The following is a 22,202-nucleotide window of genomic DNA, read 5'->3' as shown; positions in this document are numbered from 1 at the left end:
GGAACTATATTGCACCTAATGTGGGGGAACTACAACCTAATGTGGGTGACCTATACTGCACCTAATGTGGGGGGGAACTACAACCTAATGTGGGTGAACTATACTGCACCTAATGTGGGGGAGGAACTACAACCTAATGTAGGGGAACTACTACCTAATGTGGGGGAAGTATACTGCACCTAATGAGGGGGAAATGTACTGCACCTAATGTGGGGGAATTGTACTGCACCTAATGTGGGGGAACTGTACTGCCAACCCTAATTTGGGGGAACTATACTGCCAACCCTAATGTGGGGGAACTGCAACCGAATGTGCGGGGATCTATACTGCCAACCTAATGTGGGGGGAACTGTGCTGTGTACTTAAAGTGGTAGTCCACTAATAAGATATATAAGTGTGCATAGAAATTTATTCATGTTTTGTTATCTATAGTCCGGCCCTCCAACGGTCTGAGGGACCGTGAACTGGCCCCCCGTTTAAAAAGTTTGAGGACCCCTGGTGTAAAGCATACAATTCAGATGTGTGTGTACTGTATAAAGCAGACAATGCAGAAGTACAGAAGTGTATGTAAAGCACAAAGTGCAGAGGTGTGTGTAAAGCATACAATGAGGAGCTGCCTGCTTCATAGTGTAAACCCCCTCCGTGTCTCCATACAGTGTTAACCCCCTCTAAGCCTCTATATACAGTAGTGTAAACTTCCTTTCTGCTTCCATATACTGTTATGCCTTTCTGTGTCTCCATTTCATGCTATAACCCCCCCACCCCCCACCCCCGTTGCCTCAATATAGTGATAACCCCCTTTGTGCCCCCATATAGTTTTAACTCTCTTTGTGCCCCCATATAACAGTTAGGCCCCTCTGTACCCACACATGTTAACCCTCTATATGACCTTATATAGTGTCAATCCCACCTCTACCTCCATATAGTGTTAACCCCCTCTTTGCCCTCATATAACTGTTAGGCCCCTCTGTGAACCCATATAATTTTAAGTGTGGCCTAATAGTACATAGTGGCCAGAGGCACCCCTAAATATTATATAGGGACACAGGGGGAGATTTATCAAAACCTGTGCAGAGGAAAAGTTGCTGAGTTGCCCATAGCAACCAATCAAATCTCTGCTTTCACTTTTCACAGGTCTTTTTAAACAGTAAAGAAGTGATCTGATTGGTTGCTATGGGCAACTCAGCAACTTTTCCTCTGGACAGATTTTGATAATTCTCCCCCATAGTGCCCATGTGTGTGTATATATAACATTTTGGCCGACATTTATCATTGTCTTTAGACAGTTTTTTTGTCTAGAAAAGGAGCAAAAAAGGCGCAAGCAGGGTTTATTTGCTCCTTTTTTTTACACATTTCTGCTGATTTTGAGTTACAATCCACTGATTTTGGCAATACACATGATATGGAAGGGTTTTCTAAAACTGTGCCTTTTTGTGAAATGGTGCAAAAAAGGTGCAAAGCCACTGAAAAGTCTCTAAACTACACTAGCCCAGACTTAGCTTTTTGGTGTATGTGAAGAGAGAAATTTCAGAAAATGTGACCTGCACAAAATGTATCAAATGTTCTGCTACCATTTAATAAATGTGGTGCTCCTACACATCACCAGCACACAAAAAAAAGGTGTAGAAAACTGCTACACTTACACCTACAATGATAAATGCTTCACTTACACCTACAATGATAAATGCTTCACTTACACCTACAATGATAAATGTTTCACTTACACCTACAATGATAAATGCTTCACTTACACCTACAATGATAAATGCCAGCCAATGTGTGTATGTATGTGTATAAAGCATGCAGAGCAGAGCTGTGTGTGTGTGTGTGTGCTTGTATAAAGCATAGTGCAGAGCTGTGTGTGTGTGTATAAAGCATAGTGCAGAGCTGTGTGTGTGTGTATAAAGCATAGTGCAGAACTGTGTGTGCGTATAAAGCATAGTGCAGAGCTGTGTGTGTGTGTGTGTATAAAGCATAGTGCAGAGCTGTGTGTGTGTGTGTGTATAAAGCATAGTGCAGAGCTGTGTGTGTGTATAAAGCATAGTGCAGAGCTGTGTGTGTGTGTATAAAGCATAGTGCAGAGCTGTGTGTGTGTGTGTGTGTGTGTGTATAAAGCATAGTGCAGAGCTGTGTGTGTGTGTGTGTGTGTGTGTGTGTATAAAGCATTGTGCAGAACTGTGTGTGTGTATAAAGCATAGTGCAGAGCTGTGTGTGTGTATAAAGCATAGTGCAGAGCTGTGTGTGTGTATAAAGCATAGTGCAGAGCTGTGTGTGTGTATAAAGCATAGTGCAGAACTGTGTGTGTGTATAAAGCATAGTGCAGAGCTGTGTGTGTGTATAAAGCATAGTGCAGAGCTGTGTGTGTGTATAAAGCATAGTGCAGAGCTGTGTGTGTGTGTATAAAGCATAGTGCAAAGCTGTGTGTGTGTGTGTATAAAGCATAGTGCAGAGCTGTGTGTGCTTGTATAAAGCATAGTGCAAAGCTGTGTGTGTGTGTACAAAGCATAGTGCAGAGCTGTGTGTGTGTGTATAAAGCATAGTGCAGAGCTGTGTGTGTATGTGTGTATAAAGCATAGTGCAGAGCTGTGTGTGTGTATAAAGCATAGTGCAGAGCTGTGTGTGTGTGTGTGTGTGTGTGTATATAAAGCATAGTGCAGAGCTGTGTGTGTGTATAAAGCATAGTGCAGAGCTGTGTGTGTGTGTATAAAGCATAGTGCAGAGCTGTGTGTGTGTGTATAAAGCATAGTGCAGAGCTGTGTGTGTGTGTGTATAAAGCATAGTGCAGAGCTGTGTGTGTGTATAAAGCATAGTGCAGAGCTGTGTGTGTGTATAAAGCATAGTGCAGAGCTGTGTGTGTGTATAAAGCATAGTGCAGAGCTGTGTGTGTGTGTGTATAAAGCATAGTGCAGAGCTGTGTGTGTGTATAAAGCATAGTGCAGAGCTGTGTGTGTGTGTATAAAGCATAGTGCAGAGCTGTGTGTGTGTATAAAGCATAGTGCAGAGCTGTGTGTGTGTGTGTATAAAGCATAGTGCAGAGCTGTGTGTGTGTATAAAGCATAGTGCAGAGCTGTGTGTGTATAAAGCATAGTGCAGAGCTGTATGTGTGTGTGTATAAAGCATAGTGCAGAGCTGTGTGTGTGTGTATAAAGCATAGTGCAGAGCTGTGTGTGTGTATGTGTGTATAAAGCATAGTGCAGAGCTGTGTGTGTATGTGTGTATAAAGCATAGTGCAGAGCTGTGTGTGTGTGTGTTTAAAGCATAGTGCAGAGCTGTGTGTGTGTGTGTGTGTGTATAAAGCATAGTGCAGAGCTGTGTGTGTGTATGTGTGTATAAAGCATAGTGCAGAGTTGTGTGTGTGTATAAAGCATAGTGCAGAGCTGTGTGTGTGTGTGTATAAAGCATAGTGCAGAGCTGTGTGTGTGTATAAAGCATAGTGCAGAGCTGTGTGTGTGTGTATAAAGCATAGTGCAGAGCTGTGTGTGTGTGTGTGTATAAAGCATAGTGCAGAGCTGTGTGTGTGTGTGTATAAAGCATAGTGCAGAGCTGTGTGTGTGTGTGTGTGTATAAAGCATAGTGCAGAGCTGTGTGTGTGTATAAAGCATAGTGCAGAGCTGTGTGTGTGTGTATAAAGCATAGTGCAGAGCTGTGTGTGTGTATAAAGCATAGTGCAGAGCTGTGTGTGTGTGTGTGTATAAAGCATAGTGCAGAGCTGTGTGTGTGTATAAAGCATAGTGCAGAGCTGTGTGTGTGTGTATAAAGCATAGTGCAGAGCTGTGTGTGTGTGTATAAAGCATAGTGCAGAGCTGTGTGTGTGTGTGTGTGTGTGTATAAAGCATAGTGCAGAGCTGTGTGTGTGTATAAAGCATAGTGCAGAGCTGTGTGTGTGTATAAAGCATAGTGCAGAGCTGCGTGTGTGTGTATAAAGCATAGTGCAGAGCTGTGTGTGTGTGTGTATAAAGCATAGTGCAGAGCTGTGTGTGTATAAAGCATAGTGCAGAGCTGTGTGTGTATAAAGCATAGTGCAGAGCTGTGTGTGTGTGTATAAAGCATAGTGCAGAGCTGTGTGTGTGTGTGTGTGTGTAAAGCATAGTGCAGAGCTGTGTGTGTATGTGTGTATAAAGCATAGTGCAGAGCTGTGTGTGTATGTGTGTATAAAGCATAGTGCAGAGCTGTGTGTGTGTGTGTGTGTTTAAAGCATAGTGCAGAGCTGTGTGTGCGTGTGTGTATAAAGCATAGTGCAGAGCTGTGTGTGTATGTGTGTATAAAGCATAGTGCAGAGCTGTGTGTGTGTATAAAGCATAGTGCAGAGCTGTGTGTGTGTGTAAAGCATAGTGCATAGCTGTGTGTGTATAAAGCATAGTGCAGAGCTGTGTGTGTATAAAGCATAGTGCAGAGCTGTGTGTGTGTGTGTGTGTATAAAGCATAGTGCAGAGCTGTGTGTGTGTGTATAAAACATAGTGCAGAGCTGTGTGTGTGTGTGTGTATAAAGCATAGTGCAGAGCTGTGTGTGTGTGGGTGTAAAGCATAGTGCAGAGCTGTGTATAACAGAGCTGTGTGTGTGTGTGTGTGTGTGTGTATAAAGCATTCAGTGCAGAGCTGTGTGTGAGCATTAATCTTGTAGTGCAGAGCTGTGTGTGTGTATAAAGCATAGTGCAGAGCTGTGTGTGTGTGTAAAGCATAGTGCATAGCTGTGTGTGTATAAAGCATAGTGCAGAGCTGTGTGTGTATAAAGCATAGTGCAGAGCTGTGTGTGTGTGTGTGTGTATAAAGCATAGTGCAGAGCTGTGTGTGTGTGTATAAAACATAGTGCAGAGCTGTGTGTGTGTGTGTATAAAGCATAGTGCAGAGCTGTGTGTGTGTGGGTGTAAAGCATAGTGCAGAGCTGTGTATAACAGAGCTGTGTGTGTGTGTGTATAAAGCATTCAGTGCAGAGCTGTGTGTGAGCATTAATCTTGTAGTGCAGAGCTGTGTGTGTGTGTGTATAAAGCATAGTGCAGAGCTGTGTATAACAGAGCTGTGTGTGTGTGTATAAAGCATTCAGTGCAGAGCTGTGTGTGAGCATTAATCTTGTAGTGCAGAGCTCTGTGTGTGTGTGTGTGTGTGTGTGTGTGTGTATAAAGCATTCAGTGCAGAGCTGTGTGTGTGTATTAATCTTGTAGTGCAGAGCTGTGTTTGTGTGTGTATAAAACATTCATTGTAGAGCTGTGTGTGTATTAATCTTGTAGTGCAGAGCTGTGTGTGTGTGTGTATAAAGCATTCAGTGCAGAGCTGTGTGTGTGTGTGTGTGTATTAATCTTGCACAGAGATGTGTGTGTTTGTATAAAGCATTCAGTGCAGGTCTGTGTGTGTATTAATCTTGTAGTGCAGAGCTCTGTGTGTGTGTGTGTGTGTGTATATATATATATATATATAAAGCATTCAGGTCAGAGCTGTGTGTGTATTAATCTTGTAGTGCAGAGCTCTGTGTGTGTGTGTGTGTGTGTGTGTGTGTGTGTATATATATATAAAGCATTCAGGTCAGAGCTGTGTGTGTATTAATCTTGCAGTGCAGAGCTGTGTGTATGTGTGTGTGTGTGTTTGTATAAAGCATTCAGTGCAGAGCTGTGTGAGTATAAAGCATGTAGTGCAGAGCTAAGTGTGCAGTACAGAGCTTGTATAAAGCTAGGAGTGCAGAACTGTGCATGTATAAAACAAACAGAGCTGTATACAGTGCAGAGTGCAGTGTGTGTGTATAAAGCATGTAGTGCAGAGCAGTGTCCATAAATTATACCGTGCAGAGCTGTGTGAGTATAGTGTGAGTATAAAGCATGCAGTGCAGAGCTGTGTGAGTATAAAGCAAGCAGTGCAGAGCTGTGTGAGTATAAAGCAAGCAGTGCAGAGCTGTGTGAGTATAAAGCAAGCAGTGCAGAGCTTTGTGAGTATAAAGCAAGCAGTGCAGATCTGTGTGGGTATAAAGCAAGTAGTGCAGAACTGTGTGAGTATAAAGCAAGCAGTGCAGAGCTGTGTGAGTATAAAGCATACAGTGCAGAGCTGTGTGAGTATAAAGCAAGCAGTGCAGAGCTCTGTGAGTATAAAGCAAGCAGTCAGAGCTGTGTGAGTATAAAGCATACAATGCAGAGCTGTGTGAGTATAAAGCAAGTAGTGCAGAGCTGTGTGAGTATAAAGCAAGCAGTGCAGAGCTGTGTGAGTATAAAGCAAGCAGTGCAGAGCTCTGTGAGTATAAAGCAAGCAGTGCAGATCTGTGTGGGTATAAAGCAAGCAGTGCAGAGCTGTGTGAATATAAAGCAAGCAGTGCAGATTTGTGTGAGTATAAAGCAAGCAGTGCAGAGCTGTGTGAGTATATAGTAAACAGTGCAGAGCTGTGTGAGTATAAAGCAAGCAGTGCAGAGCTGTGTGAGTATAAAGAATGCAGTGCAGAGATGTGTGAGTATAAAGCATACAGTGCAGAGCTGTGTAAGTATATAGTGCAGAGCTGTGTGAGTATATAGTGCAGAGCTGTGTAAGTATATAGAGCAGAGCTGTGTGAGTATAAAACATGCAGTGCAGAGCTGTGTGAGTATATAGTGCAGAGCTGTGTGAGTATATAGTGCAGAGCTGTGTGAGTATATAGTGCAGATCTGTATGTGTGTCTAAACATGCAGTGCAGAGCTGTGTGAGTATATAGTGCAGAGCTGTGTAAGTATATAGTGCAGAGCTGTGTGAGTATAAAACATGCAGTGCAGAGCTGTGTGAGTATATAGTGCAGAGCTGTTTGAGTATATAGTGCAGAGCTGTGTAAGTATATAGTGCAGACCTGTGTGAGTATAAAGCATGCAGAGCAGAGCTGTGTGAGTATATAGTACAGAGCTGTATGAGTATGTAGTGCAGAGCTGTGTGAGTATATAGTGCAGAGCTGTATGAGTATATAGTACAGAGCTGTGTGAGTATATAGTGCAGAGCTGTGTGAGTATATAGTACAGAGCTGTGTGAGTATATAGTACAGAGCTGTGTGAGTATATAGTACAGAGCTGTGTGAGTATATAGTACAGAGCTGTATAAGTATATAGTGCAGAGCTGTGTGAGTATATAGTGCAGAGCTGTATAAGTATATAGTACAGAGGTGTATGAGTATATAGTGCAGAGCTGTGTGAGTATATAGTGCAGAGCTGTGTGAGTATATAGTACAGAGCTGTGTGAGTATACAGAGCTGTGTGAGTATATAGTACAGAGCTGTATAAGTATATAGTGCAGAGCTGTGTGAGTATATAGTGCAGAGCTGTATAAGTATATAGTACAGAGCTGTATGAGTATATAGTGCAGAGCTGTGTGAGTATATAGTGCAGAGCTGTGTGAGTATATAGTACAGAGCTGTGTGAGTATACAGAGCTGTATGAGTATATAGTACAGAGCTGTATGCGTATATAGTGCAGAGCTGTATGAGTATATAGTACAGAGCTGTATAAGTATATAGTACAGAGCTGTATGCGTATATAGTACAGAGCTGTATGAGTATATAGTGCAGAGCTGTATAAGTATATAGTACAGAGCTGTATGCGTATATAGTACAGAGCTGTATGAGTATATAGTGCAGAGCTGTATAAGTATATAGTGCAGAGCTGTATAAGTATATAGTGCAGAGCTGTATAAGTATATAGTGCAGAGCTGTGTGAGTATATAGTACAGAGCTGTATAAGTATATAGTGCAGAGCTGTATGAGTATATAGTGCAGAGCTGTATGAGTATATAGTGCAGAGCTGTATGAGTATATAGTACAGAGCTGTATAAGTATATAGTGCAGAGCTGTTTGAGTATATAGTGCAGAGCTGTATGAGTATATAGTGCAGAGCTGTATAAGTATATAGTGCAGAGCTGTATGAGTATATAGTACAGAGCTGTATAAGTATATAGTGCAGAGCTGTATGAGTATATAATACAGAGCTGTATAAGTATATAGTGCAGAGCTGTGTGAGTATATAGCGCAGAGCTGTGTGAGTATATAGCGCAGAGCTGTGTGAGTATATAGTACAGAGCTGTATAAGTATATAGTGCAGAGCTGTATGAGTATATAGTGCAGAGCTGTATAAGTATATAGTGCAGAGCTGTATGAGTATATAGTGCAGAGCTGTATAAGTATATAGTGCAGAGCTGTATGAGTATATAGTACAGAGCTGTATAAGTATATAGTGCAGAGCTGTATGAGTATATAATACAGAGCTGTATAAGTATATAGTGCAGAGCTGTGTGAGTATATAGCGCAGAGCTTTGTGAGTATATAGCGCAGAGCTGTGTGAGTATATAGTACAGAGCTGTATAAGTATATAGTGCAGAGCTGTATGAGTATATAGTGCAGAGCTGTATAAGTATATAGTGCAGAGCTGTATGAGTATATAGTACAGAGCTGTATAAGTATATAGTGCAGAGCTGTATGAGTATATAATACAGAGCTGTATAAGTATATAGTGCAGAGCTGTGTGAGTATATAGCGCAGAGCTGTGTGAGTATATAGCGCAGAGCTGTGTGAGTATATAGCGCAGAGCTGTATGAGTATATAGTGCAGAGCTGTGTGAGTATATAGTACAGAGCTGTATGAGTATATAGTACAGAGCTGTGTGAGTATACAGAGCTGTATAAGTATATAGTGCAGAGCTGTATGAGTATATAGTACAGAGCTGTATAAGTATATAGTGCAGAGCTGTATGAGTATATAGTACAGAGCTGTATAAGTATATAGTGCAGAGCTGTGTGAGTATACAGAGCTGTATGAGTATATAGTACAGAGCTGTATAAGTATATAGTGCAGAGCTGTATGAGTATATAGTACAGAGCTGTATAAGTATATAGTGCAGAGCTGTGTGAGTATATAGTACAGAGCTGTATAAGTATATAGTGCAGAGCTGTATGAGTATATAATACAGAGCTGTATAAGTATATAGTGCAGAGCTGTGTGAGTATACAGAGCTGTATGAGTATATAGTACAGAGCTGTGTGAGTATATAGTACAGAGCTGTGTGAGTATACAGAGCTGCATGAGTATATAGTACAGAGCTGTATGAGTATATAGTACAGAGCTGTATAAGTATATAGTGCAGAGCTGTATGAGTATATAGTGCAGAGCTGTATGAGTATATAGTACAGAGCTGTGTGAGTATACAGTACAGAGCTGTATAAGTATATAGTGCAGAGCTGTATGAGTATATAGTACAGAGCTGTATAAGTATATAGTGCAGAGCTGTATGAGTATATAATACAGAGCTGTATAAGTATATAGTGCAGAGCTGTGTGAGTATATAGCGCAGAGCTTTGTGAGTATATAGCGCAGAGCTGTGTGAGTATATAGTACAGAGCTGTATAAGTATATAGTGCAGAGCTGTATGAGTATATAGTGCAGAGCTGTATAAGTATATAGTGCAGAGCTGTATGAGTATATAGTACAGAGCTGTATAAGTATATAGTGCAGAGCTGTATGAGTATATAATACAGAGCTGTATAAGTATATAGTGCAGAGCTGTATGAGTATATAGTACAGAGCTGTGTGAGTATACAGTACAGAGCTGTATAAGTATATAGTGCAGAGCTGTATGAGTATATAGTACAGAGCTGTATAAGTATATAGTGCAGAGCTGTATGAGTATATAGTACAGAGCTGTATAAGTATATAGTGCAGAGCTGTGTGAGTATATAGTACAGAGCTGTATAAGTATATAGTGCAGAGCTGTATGAGTATATAATACAGAGCTGTATAAGTATATAGTGCAGAGCTGTGTGAGTATACAGAGCTGTATGAGTATATAGTACAGAGCTGTGTGAGTATATAGTACAGAGCTGTATAAGTATATAGTGCAGAGCTGTATGAGTATATAATACAGAGCTGTATAAGTATATAGTGCAGAGCTGCATGAGTATATAATACAGAGCTGTATAAGTATATAGTGCAGAGCTGTGTGAGTATACAGAGCTGTATGAGTATATAGTGCAGAGCTGTGTGAGTATATAGTACAGAGCTGTGTGAGTATACAGAGCTGCATGAGTATATAGTACAGAGCTGTATGAGTATATAGTACAGAGCTGTGTGAGTATATAGTACAGAGCTGTATGAGTATATAGTACAGAGCTGTGTGAGTATATAGTACAGAGCTGTGTGAGTATATAGTACAGAGCTGTGTGAGTATATAGTACAGAGCTGTGTGAGTATACAGAGCTGTATGAGTATATAGTACAGAGCTGTATAAGTATATAGTGCAGAGCTGTATGAGTATATAGTGCAGAGCTGTATGAGTATATAGTACAGAGCTGTGTGAGTATACAGTACAGAGCTGTATAAGTATATAGTGCAGAGCTGTATGAGTATATAGTACAGAGCTGTATAAGTATATAGTGCAGAGCTGTATGAGTATATAGTACAGAGCTGTATGAGTATATAGTACAGAGCTGTATGAGTATACAGTACAGAGCTGTATGAGTATATAGTGCAGAGCTGTATGAGTATATAGTACAGAGCTGTGTGAGTATACAGTACAGAGCTGTATAAGTATATAGTGCAGAGCTGTATGAGTATATAGTACAGAGCTGTATAAGTATATAGTGCAGAGCTGTATGAGTATATAGTACAGAGCTGTGTGAGTATATAGTACAGAGCTGTATGAGTATACAGTACAGAGCTGTATGAGTATATAGTACAGAGCTGTATGAGTATATAGTACAGAGCTGTATGAGTATATAGTACAGAGCTGTATAAGTATATAGTGCAGAGCTGTATGAGTATATAGTGCAGAGCTGTATGAGTATATAGTACAGAGCTGTGTGAGTATATAGTACAGAGCTGTGTGAGTATATAGTACAGAGCTGTATAAGTATATAGTGCAGAGCTGTATGAGTATATAGTGCAGAGCTGTATGAGTATATAGTACAGAGCTGTGTGAGTATATAGTACAGAGCTGTATAAGTATATAGTACAGAGCTGTATAAGTATATAGTGCAGAGCTGTATAAGTATATAGTGCAGAGCTGTATGAGTATATAGTACAGAGCTGTATGAGTATATAGTACAGAGCTGTATAAGTATATAGTGCAGAGCTGTATGAGTATATAGTACAGAGCTGTATAAGTATATAGTGCAGAGCTGTATGAGTATATAGTACAGAGCTGTATGAGTATATAGTACAGAGCTGTATGAGTATATAGTACAGAGCTGTGTGAGTATATAGTACAGAGCTGTATAAGTATATAGTACAGAGCTGTATAAGTATATAGTGCAGAGCTGTATGAGTATATAGTACAGAGCTGTATAAGTATATAGTGCAGAGCTGTATGAGTATATAGTGCAGAGCTGTATAAGTATATAGTACAGAGCTGTATGAGTATATAGTACAGAGCTGTATGAGTATATAGTGCAGAGCTGTATGAGTATATAGTACAGAGCTGTATAAGTATACAGTACAGAGCTGTATGAGTATATAGTGCAGAGCTGTATAAGTATATAGTACAGAGCTGTATGAGTATATAGTACAGAGCTGTATGAGTATATAGTGCAGAGCTGTATGAGTATATAGTGCAGAGCTGTATGAGTATATAGTGCAGAGCTGTATGAGTATATAGTGCAGAGCTGTATAAGTATATAGTACAGAGCTGTATGAGTATATAGTGCAGAGCTGTGTGAGTATATAGTACAGAGCTGTATAAGTATATAGTGCAGAGCTGTATGAGTATATAGTACAGAGCTGTATAAGTATATAGTGCAGAGCTGTGTGAGTATATAGTACAGAGCTGTATAAGTATATAGTGCAGAGCTGTGTGAGTATATAGTACAGAGCTGTATAAGTATATAGTGCAGAGCTGTATGAGTATATAGTGCAGAGCTGTATGAGTATATAGTGCAGAGCTGTATAAGTATATAGTACAGAGCTGTATAAGTATATAGTACAGAGCTGTATGAGTATATAGTACAGAGCTGTATGAGTATATAGTACAGAGCTGTATAAGTATATAGTACAGAGCTGTATGAGTATATAGTGCAGAGCTGTATAAGTATATAGTACAGAGCTGTATGAGTATATAGTGCAGAGCTGTATGAGTATATAGTACAGAGCTGTATAAGTATATAGTGCAGAGCTGTGTGAGTATATAGTACAGAGCTGTATAAGTATATAGTGCAGAGCTGTGTGAGTATATAGTACAGAGCTGTGTGAGTATACAGAGCTGTATGAGTATATAGTACAGAGCTGTATAAGTATATAGTGCAGAGCTGTATGAGTATATAGTACAGAGCTGTATAAGTATATAGTGCAGAGCTGTGTGAGTATATAGTACAGAGCTGTATAAGTATATAGTGCAGAGCTGTATGAGTATATAGTACAGAGCTGTATAAGTATATAGTGCAGAGCTGTATGAGTATATAGTACAGAGCTGTATAAGTATATAGTGCAGAGCTGTGTGAGTATATAGTACAGAGCTGTATAAGTATATAGTGCAGAGCTGTGTGAGTATATAGTACAGAGCTGTGTGAGTATACAGAGCTGTATGAGTATATAGTACAGAGCTGTATAAGTATATAGTGCAGAGCTGTATGAGTATATAGTACAGAGCTGTATAAGTATATAGTGCAGAGCTGTGTGAGTATATAGTACAGAGCTGTATAAGTATATAGTGCAGAGCTGTATGAGTATATAGTGCAGAGCTGTATGAGTATATAGTACAGAGCTGTGTGAGTATATAGTACAGAGCTGTGTGAGTATACAGAGCTGTATGAGTATATAGTACAGAGCTGTATAAGTATATAGTGCAGAGCTGTATAAGTATATAGTACAGAGCTGTATAAGTATATAGTGCAGAGCTGTATGTCAGTGTATGCAGCTGCTCACAAGGACGTATCAATACAGACAGAACTACTTGGAACTCCTGGAGCCCACAGCCCGGAATCCGACTCCTCCCATGCATGTGACTGGTCACATGGCCATGACATCATCAAAGCTCCTTTAACCCACTAAGATTTAGCATGTAGCAGCCACATACTCCGGCACAGCCAACCAGCGAGCTGTGGGCGGCTCTATGCAGAGATCACACCCTCCCTCTGGGTTTATTGAGAGTTATATCAAGAAATCCAGCTCAGAGGGAAAGGGAGAGAGGAAGGGCGATCCAGCCGGTGTAGGAGAGGGACAGCAGAGACCAGGAGCATCTTGCCATCTCCAGAGCCGTCGGTTTGGGAATTTGCAGCAAGTATCCCGGGCAGCAGTAGAGGTGCCCCCCCTCCACAGTGACACCTGCCAACTTCATCACTTGCCTCCCTGTCCTTGTATACAGAAGCAGATGGAAGGATCAGCCGCTGCTAATGGGAACTATAAGTGGCTTCACTAATGGGACTGGATATGGAACCTTGTCACGTTTTACTACCGCGGAACACCTGATGACTGGGGGACCCGGCGGAGAGAATGATTTACCATCAGACTGAGTCTTTGCTTGGAGTTGCAGCATCCGGCATCACCGCACTGTACAGGCAGCGTTCTGCTGTGTGATTCCCAAACTGCTCCTCATTGTATTGTGGCCAATGACTGCTGGATGGATTCCTAGATGCACAACATCCGATCGGGCAGGGGACGGATGGGAAGTTTAGCATGGTTGCCTTGTATTTGGTGCGGTCCCTGTGTTTTTCTGTCGGTGTGAGAGCGCACTTCTAGAGCATTGCCTGCATCTCTACCTGCCTGTATCATCCTGCTGGAACTAATCCCAGGCATCAGCCTCTCTACTGCCTAATGCAGATGCTTGCTCCCATGTAATCTGCTGCTAGCAGAGCATCTCGGCACACACTCCTTGTACTTTACTTGCATTATTAACCAACAGTATTGCTGTGTGTGTGAGCTGGAAGTATCCGAACCTTTAGCACTAGACTGCGTCTTTTCATCACGAGCACCCCCAATGTCCTGATACGGGTACGCTGCTCAACCGTGGACACGTCTGGACCCAGAGCCGTCCGCTTGTAAGTTATGAAACCTTTCTTAATAGTAAGTGAAAGGCAGGAACACGCAGACAGGAGATGTAGCCCAGGTATTGTCGTGTAGCTGTCAGGGACTGCCGACTGCCTGCTGCAGCACTGCCTTCTCCTAGTCCCCAGCTTTCCTGATCATAGCACTATACATAGGAATAGGCTCCGATAAGGCAAATGACTCCAGAGTAGAGGCACAAATTGTATTTGGCAGCTGACAGTGCAGTTACAAGGAATACTGGTAAGGACTTAGGATTTTATTGGCAACAGTTCTACAGAGAGATGCATGATGTGAATTGTACATCACACAGAAGGATGATTAGAAAAACAAAGGTGTGGGGATAGCAGATTGTGCTTAATGGGGAAAAGTAGTGGATTGCATTGAGTGCCACCTAAGCCAGCCACTATATGACAGCGTTGATGCATTAGGAAGGCTTTATGTTGCAGATGCCAATAGTTATGCTGGGAGCAGGCACACTTTATACAGGAGTACTAGGGAAGGCTTTGCATGAGGATGCATAGATTTGATATAAATATACTTAGATTTCATTGAATGCTCCATATCTGATTGTTTGTGTGATTGTGTTGACAGCTGCTGGTTCCAATTAGAAATGAGATGTAAGGCATCTTGCAGTCCATGCACGCCTCCTCTTGCAAATCGTCACCATTCCTCAGTGACAACCCTTAAATCCTAAAATCCGAGAAAACAAAGGAAGCACATTATCATGGACCTAAGGGAATTTTACCTGTTGGCTGCTCTTATTGCCTGCTTAAGGCTGGATTCTGCAATTGCCCAAGAACTTATTTACACCATAAGGGAGGAACTGCCTGAAAATGTACCAATTGGAAACATACCAAAGGACCTGAATATCTCACATATCAATGCTGCCACCGGGACTAGCAACAGCCTTGTATACAGACTGGTTTCTAAAGCAGGCGACTCTCCTCTGGTTAAGGTGTCCAGCAGCACTGGAGAGATCTTCACAACATCCACCAGGATAGACAGAGAAAAACTCTGTGCCGGATCTTCCCTTGCTGATGAAAATGAATGTTTCTTTGAACTTGAAGTGGTCATTCTCCCCAATGACTTTTTCCGGCTTATCAAGATTAAAATAATTGTCACAGATACCAATGATAATGCGCCTATGTTCCCTTCAACTGTGATTAATATCTCGATTCCCGAGAATACGCTTATAAACAGTCGATTCCCAATTCCATCAGCAGTGGACCCTGACACTGGTTTCAATGGAGTGCAACATTATGGGCTTTTAAATGGACAAAGTGTGTTTGGACTGGATATAGTGGAGACACCAGAAGGGGAGAAGTGGCCACAACTCATAGTGCAGCAGGTCCTGGACAGAGAGCAGAAAGATACCTATGTCATGAAAATTAAAGTTGAGGATGGTGGAAACCCACAAAAGTCCAGCACTGCTATCCTGCAAGTTACAGTAAGTGATGTGAATGACAACAAACCAGTATTTAAAGAAAGTCAAATAGAGGTACATATCCCTGAAAACTCTCCCATCGGGACTTCTGTAGTGCAATTGCATGCAACAGATGCAGATATAGGTAGTAATGCTGAAATCAAATATATTTATGGTGCCCAAGTGACATCTGCTACCAAAAGACTTTTTGCTTTAAACAACACTACTGGATTAATCACAGTTCAGAGACTATTAGACAGGGAAGATACTGCAGTTCACAAGTTAACTGTCCTAGCCACAGATGGCAGCTCCACACCCGCAAGGGCAACAGTTACTATTAACGTGACTGATGTGAATGACAACCCACCTAATATCGATCTCAGGTATATTATAAGCCCTATCAATGGAACAGTATATCTGTCTGAAAAAGACCCAACCAACACAAAGATAGCTCTGATAACAGTGTCAGACAAAGACACTGATGTCAACAGCAAGGTCATCTGTTTTATTGAAAGAGAAGTACCCTTTCATTTAAAAGCTGTCTATGATAACCAGTACCTACTAGAGACTTCTTCTTTGTTGGACTATGAGGGCACCAAAGACTACAGTTTTAAAATTGTTGCAGCTGACACTGGCAAGCCAAGTCTTAACCAGACAGCCTTGGTGAGAGTGGAGTTAGAGGATGAGAATGACAATCCTCCAATTTTTACCCAGCCTGTAATTGAGCTATCAGTGTCTGAAAACAACCGCAGAGGTCTATACTTAACTACTATCAGTGCCACAGATGAAGACAGTGGGAAGAACGCAGACATTGTTTATCAGCTTGGCCCTAATGCTTCTTTCTTCGATCTGGACCGGAAGACAGGAATTTTGACAGCCTCCAGAGTTTTTGACAGAGAGGAACAGGAACGTTTCATTTTCACTGTCACAGCCAGGGACAATGGTACTCCCCCACTGCAGAGCCAAGCAGCCGTTATTGTGACTGTGCTGGATGAGAATGACAACAGCCCCAAGTTTACACACAACCACTTTCAATTCTTTGTATCAGAGAACTTACCAAAGTACAGTACAGTGGGTGTCATAACAGCAACAGATTCGGATGCAGGAGAGAACAAAGCTGTGACTCTCTCAATACTTAATGACAATGAAAATTTTGTCCTAGATCCATATTCTGGTTTGATTAAGTCTAATGTGTCCTTTGACAGAGAGCAACAGAGTTCTTACACATTTGATGTCAAAGCCGTAGATGGAGGACAGACTTCACGTTCCTCCACGGCCAAAGTAACAATCAATATAATGGATGCTAATGATAATAGCCCTGTAGTTATTTACCCTCCATCCAATACATCATTTAAGCTGGTGCCTCTTTCAGCCATTCCAGGCTCAGTGGTTGCAGAGGTGTTTGCTGTTGATATTGACACAGGAATGAATGCTGAATTAAAATACACCATTGTCAGTGGAAACAACAAAGGTCTGTTCCGAATAGACCCAGTGACCGGCAATATTACCCTTGAAGAGAAGCCTTCTACAGCAGACATAGGCCTGCACCGGCTTGTGGTCAATATAAGTGACTTAGGATATCCCAAGCCTTTGCACACTCTGGTACTTGTGTTTTTATATGTCAATGAGACAGCTGGGAATGCCTCCTACATTTATGACTTGATTCGCAGGACTATGGAAACTCCTTTAGACCGAAACATTGGGGATAGCAGTCAACCCTACCAAAATGAGGATTATCTGACGATTATGATTGCCATAGTGGCAGGTGCCATGGTGGTGATTGTAGTCATCTTTGTGACAGTTCTCGTCCGATGCCGGCATACATCAAGGTTTAAAGCTGCCCAGAGGAGCAAGCAAGGGGCAGAGTGGATGTCGCCGAATCAGGAAAGCAAGCAGAATAAGAAAAAGAAAAGGAAGAAAAGAAAGTCTCCTAAAAGTTCCCTGCTGAACTTTGTAACCATCGAGGAATCTAAACCTGATGATACAGTTCACGAACCTATCAACGGGACAATTAGTCTTCCAGCCGAGCTGGAGGAACAAGGAATGGGACGCTTTGATTGGGGTACTGCTCCTCCAACCACCTTCAAGCCTAACAGCCCTGACCTAGCTAAGCATTACAAATCTGCCTCTCCGCAGTCTGCTTTTCATCTTAAAGCAGATACTCCGGTGTCGGTGAAAAAGCATCATGTCATTCAGGAACTCCCTTTGGACAACACCTTTGTTGGGGGTTGTGACACCCTCTCCAAACGCTCTTCCACTAGTTCAGATCACTTCAGTGCCTCAGAGTGCAGCTCCCAGGGTGGCTTCAAGACTAAAGGTCCCATACACAGCAGACAGGTAAACGAGCACTTTTACTGGTCTATAAGTACTGCATACAAGTGCCCAATCAACCAGTATTAAAGTGCCAGTATGTCTTCATACCGCCTTCTTTGGCTTGCTCATGTCACCTAGAGGGAAAAAAAATCAACCCCTTTAACTTTTTTGATTTTATTTTCTTGAGTCTTGGCTGACTTTTAAGAACTCAGAGATCTGGAATATATATGCATATATATGTGTATGCATATATACTTATGTATATTCTCGATTGTACTGTACCATATATGTGCATGTTAAGTCTCACAATCCCACTGGAACATTCGCACAACAACAATAAGAATAATAAAAAGTAATAAAAAAATTTAAAAAAATACCCGGACTTGCTAACTTCACAATATATATATGTCACCTATGTTCCACTGTGCAGCCTTCAGAGGACTGGTTTTAAAATTTTTATTTCATGGACACAAATACACAAATATTATGATCTTACAAAAAAAAAATGAAAAAAAAATAAGGGGTTAACTTTTTTTTTACTCTTGCTAGAAAATATGTTGATACATTGTTGTATTTTACAAATTGTGAGAAGATGCATGACTGGGTGCAATTCACATCTTTAGCAGATTTTTTTTTATTTTTTATTTTTTTTAATCTATGTCCACAAAGCTAATAGCATGAGAGTAAACACATGCTTGCAGCTAAATAAACGTTCTGTGTGCATTTATACGTCTTGTGCCTTTGCTAGTATCTCTAGCTGCACAGTAGATTTCATAAGTCATTTGATGGCCTACAAATATAATTCCAAATTATAACAGAATTCTATCAATGTTGTTTTATTTTTATTTATTTTTTGTTAAATGTCTATACAAATCCTTCTTCCCATAGACTGTATGTCATAGTCTGTAAATTAGAATGTAGAATCATTCGGTCAAGCACTATAAGAGCTTCTCTTGAATGTATGAGTACACAGGGTCATAGATATGAATTGCCCCCATGTTTCCAATATATCATACTGAAAAGTTCTCTGAAACTGTCCTAGAATTGTGTAGGTTCTGGTATCACTGAGTATTTGCTGTATTATGCCTGTTCTTATAAAGCAAACTTATACTTTGAGGAAATGGATTTATTCAAATAATTAGAGCAAAATTATGCAGAACAAACTCAATCCATTGTAAATATTTCTTCATCTAAGTAAAGGAAAAGCAATCTGTCAAAGCTCATTTTAGCTGTGAAATTTGCCATCTAAAGAGGGATTAGTGAGCAGGGAAACTCATATTTTACGAAATCCAGCATTAGCTTTCAGTCCAATAATTCCCTACTAATAAAGATTTAAATGCAGAGCTGTCTAATTTATTTCATTGAGACTTGTCTGTTCCCTCTCAATGAGACAGACGGAACAGCCTGTAGATGGCAGTAAGGTTCTATGAGGTTTGTGCTGGCTCGGTGCCAAGCCTGCAGTATATTAGAGATGGGGGGAGGAATAGATCAGACTGACTCTACAGCCAAAGAAACCTTTTATTTAATGACAGTTGCACTGGAGCGACTAGTCCTTGAGTTTGTAAAGCAGATCCAGAATGGATAGGGTGTACTGCACCAATTTCCTAATCTTCATTTCATATCCCCAATAAGTAATGGAACTTCTGGCATTAGGCCTTAAGAATTGTGGATGTTTGACATGCAGTAGTAGTTGGTAAAGTTGAAAGCAGATAGAACAGGATGGTTCACAGCTGTTAGGCTGGGTTCACACCACCTTTTTGCAATGCAGTTCCTGGATCAGGTTTTTGATAAAAAAACGGATTCCTCAAAACTGTATCAAAACGTGTGTACAAATTTCAATCCGTATATAGTTGAAAACCGTATACGGTTTGAAAAATGATGTCCGGTTGCATCCGTTTTTTAAGAAAAAAAGCATAGAAGTTTTTAACTTTTCATTCCATTATGAATAAAGTTTCACTTGTTTGATTGAAATTCCAAGAAAAGAACTGTGCAAAGTCAAAAACCATATGGTGAAAACCGTGAACCAGATGTATATTTTGGCATATGGTTTTCAATGGAGAGTCAATGCATACAGTTTTCAATTCGGTTCCGTACGGTTTGTAAATTGAAAACATATACAGGAACTGAATTGCAAAAACGTAGTGTGAACCCAGCGTAAGAGGCACTTGCAGTCTTGCATGACACTATAATATATATATATATATATATATATATATATATATATATATATATATATATCATGTCTTATCGTTTGATTGTCCTTTAAAGTAATATTCTTCCAGTGGCAAACAGAACCACAATACTACAGCAGGCGTATGCATCAATAACTTCAAACATATTTTTCATTGTATAATTTATACAATCTCAACTGTGCACTTATGCGTAGGCTCAGGTACTCACCTGGCACAACAAGAATGGTCTGAAATATTGATGACACTTTCTGTCTGCCGCACGATAAAATAGAGGAGATGAAGTTCTAGGAGCTACTTTAGGATAAATTTGGCATCTTTTCATTCCTTGTGTATAGAGGATAGAAAGAGATCGGTTGGTACTGTACGAGTAATTTATTTCCAAGGGATCTATTTTCCCACTTTAACATTACCATATCAGGCATGCCTTATTGACAGGCGTTTTATTGTAGCTAGAGGCTTTACAGTAAGCTGTTTCTTGCCATTCCCTAAATCAGTTCTCGGCAATTGGGGAATTAATTTTCTGGCCCCTGGTGAATATTCTTAGGCATAAACAGCAGATGTTAAGGATAGGAAACAGTGACCCATTTATAAAGCATATCTATAAAATAGGATCAACATATATCATTCCAACCATGTGTAGCAGAGCTGAGTATGTAACTTAGCACAATTCATCATTAAATCATGATGCCTGTCATTTTATACTAAGGAACTGTACATTTACATCCTTAAAGGGGTACTCCTCTGCTCAGCGTTTGGAACAAACTGTTCCGAAAGCTGGAGCCGGGAGCTCGTGACATCATAGTCCTGCCCCCTCATGATGTCACACCCCACCCCCTCAATGCAAGTCTATGGGAGGGGTCGTGACAGCGCCCCCTCCCATAGATTTGCATTGAGGGGACAGGGTGTGACATCATGAGGGGGCGGGGCTAGACCTCACAAGCTCCCGGCACCAGCTCCAGCGTTCGGAACAGTTTGTTCCAAACACTGAGCAAGAATACCCCTTTTAATTTTAAGGTAAAAAAAGAAACATAAAATCAGTTCTGCTTCCTAAAGATTTCACAAAGCGCACATGTGGTTATAGCAAAATATAAAAATTCTATATTTGTAACCAAATCTTCCTGGAAAGGGAAATATAGCACAATCTATAAAGTTATATGACAAAAATAGACTTACAAGTGTTTTATTCCTTTCATTCTATCTAGCCCAGATAAAAGTACATGCAGCGTGAGATGCACTTATTTAACCCACCCATGCTCTTGTTACTATGAATGAGGGGGTGTTTACTATGTCAAGAGATGTAAAATAAAAATTGCCTGTGTGTTGTAGAGCTGGATGTCTTGAACTGGATTAGCATAATCCCTACTGGGATGTCAGGCCCTTGGTATTTAGAAGGTTAACAGTTATTGCTGATCTGAAAAATAGCAAGTTATATGTTACTGTCAGTAATTGTTATTTGTTTAGAGTCTGAAGTGCCAGCAAGTTCACAGTTCACAAAGCTAAAATAAATTGCCTTTTTAATACTATAATTCTATTTGTTAATGTAGGGAAATGTCATCTGTAACCGCTCTGCACCATCCTGCTTTAAACATAGGTGACACATTGTAAATTGAATGATGAAAGCGTTTCACATAATAATTTATTTTCGCATGCAAAATAGTCGTGCTCATTATTTATAAAAAATGTTGCCATTTTAGTTCATTTTAAAGAACACTTTCTGAAAGCAAATGGAAGGTCACTTTATGTACTCATTTGCATTTCTTTTATGGCGAATGTCAGCAATGGACAATGTAAACAAAATCTGGTTTCACAGCAGTGAAGGCTAAAGTGACTGTTCTCATTTAACCTGGAGTTTCAGTAGAAAACATGGATACATTGGGGAATTACTTAAATACTAGTTACTCAGACTAGACTTTTTGATGCAACTATTCACATCACCAATGGGGAAAATGCAATAACACCCAAGGAGGGGTATAGGTAACTTCATGTCCCCCCACTAGCATGCATTGAATCTATCAACAAGCCTCCTGTAGGCAGCTGAAGGAATCTACAGGGTAGGCCATTTAAATGGAGAATGAAACACAATTACTCCAGAGCACTAGGCCTGGAGTACAGATATCCCTATATGTCAGGATTCCCTAAAACTTAACTTTTATTAGTATGCATTAAAGGAAAACAAAGCAAAATAATGGTGCTCAAAGTGAGTTTAAAATTACATGCCCTTCATGCCTATTCATATCATGTTGACATGTGGAACACCACTCACTAGAATGCTATTAGTGGGAGACCAGGTATATCCCACATTAATGGGCATATATGGCAT

The 22,202-nt window shown here is 40.5% G+C and overlaps 1 protein-coding gene across 2 annotated transcripts in view; it reads left to right on the top strand.

Moving 5' to 3' along the window:
• Positions 1-12,989: 12,989 nt before the first annotated feature.
• PCDH9 (protocadherin 9) overlaps positions 12,990-22,202 on the top strand; it is an 89,681-nt gene continuing 80,468 nt past the window's right edge. Inside the window, exons 1-2 of one of the 2 annotated variants that reach the window (XM_056555489.1) lie at positions 12,990-13,947; positions 14,546-17,714. In XM_056555489.1, coding sequence (XP_056411464.1) covers positions 14,679-17,714 — 3,036 coding nt within the window. In that variant the 5' untranslated portion in view covers positions 12,990-13,947; positions 14,546-14,678. The remainder of the gene's footprint in view (positions 13,948-14,545; positions 17,715-22,202) is intronic. The other variant, XM_056555490.1, reaches the window with a different exon arrangement.

Source organism: Hyla sarda, chromosome 2 (genome assembly GCF_029499605.1).
Source record: "Hyla sarda isolate aHylSar1 chromosome 2, aHylSar1.hap1, whole genome shotgun sequence".
In the NCBI taxonomy this organism is placed as follows: domain Eukaryota; kingdom Metazoa; phylum Chordata; class Amphibia; order Anura; family Hylidae; genus Hyla; species Hyla sarda.
The sequence above is the reverse complement of the archived record's forward strand: the minus strand, read 5'-3'. Positions and strand labels throughout refer to the sequence as shown.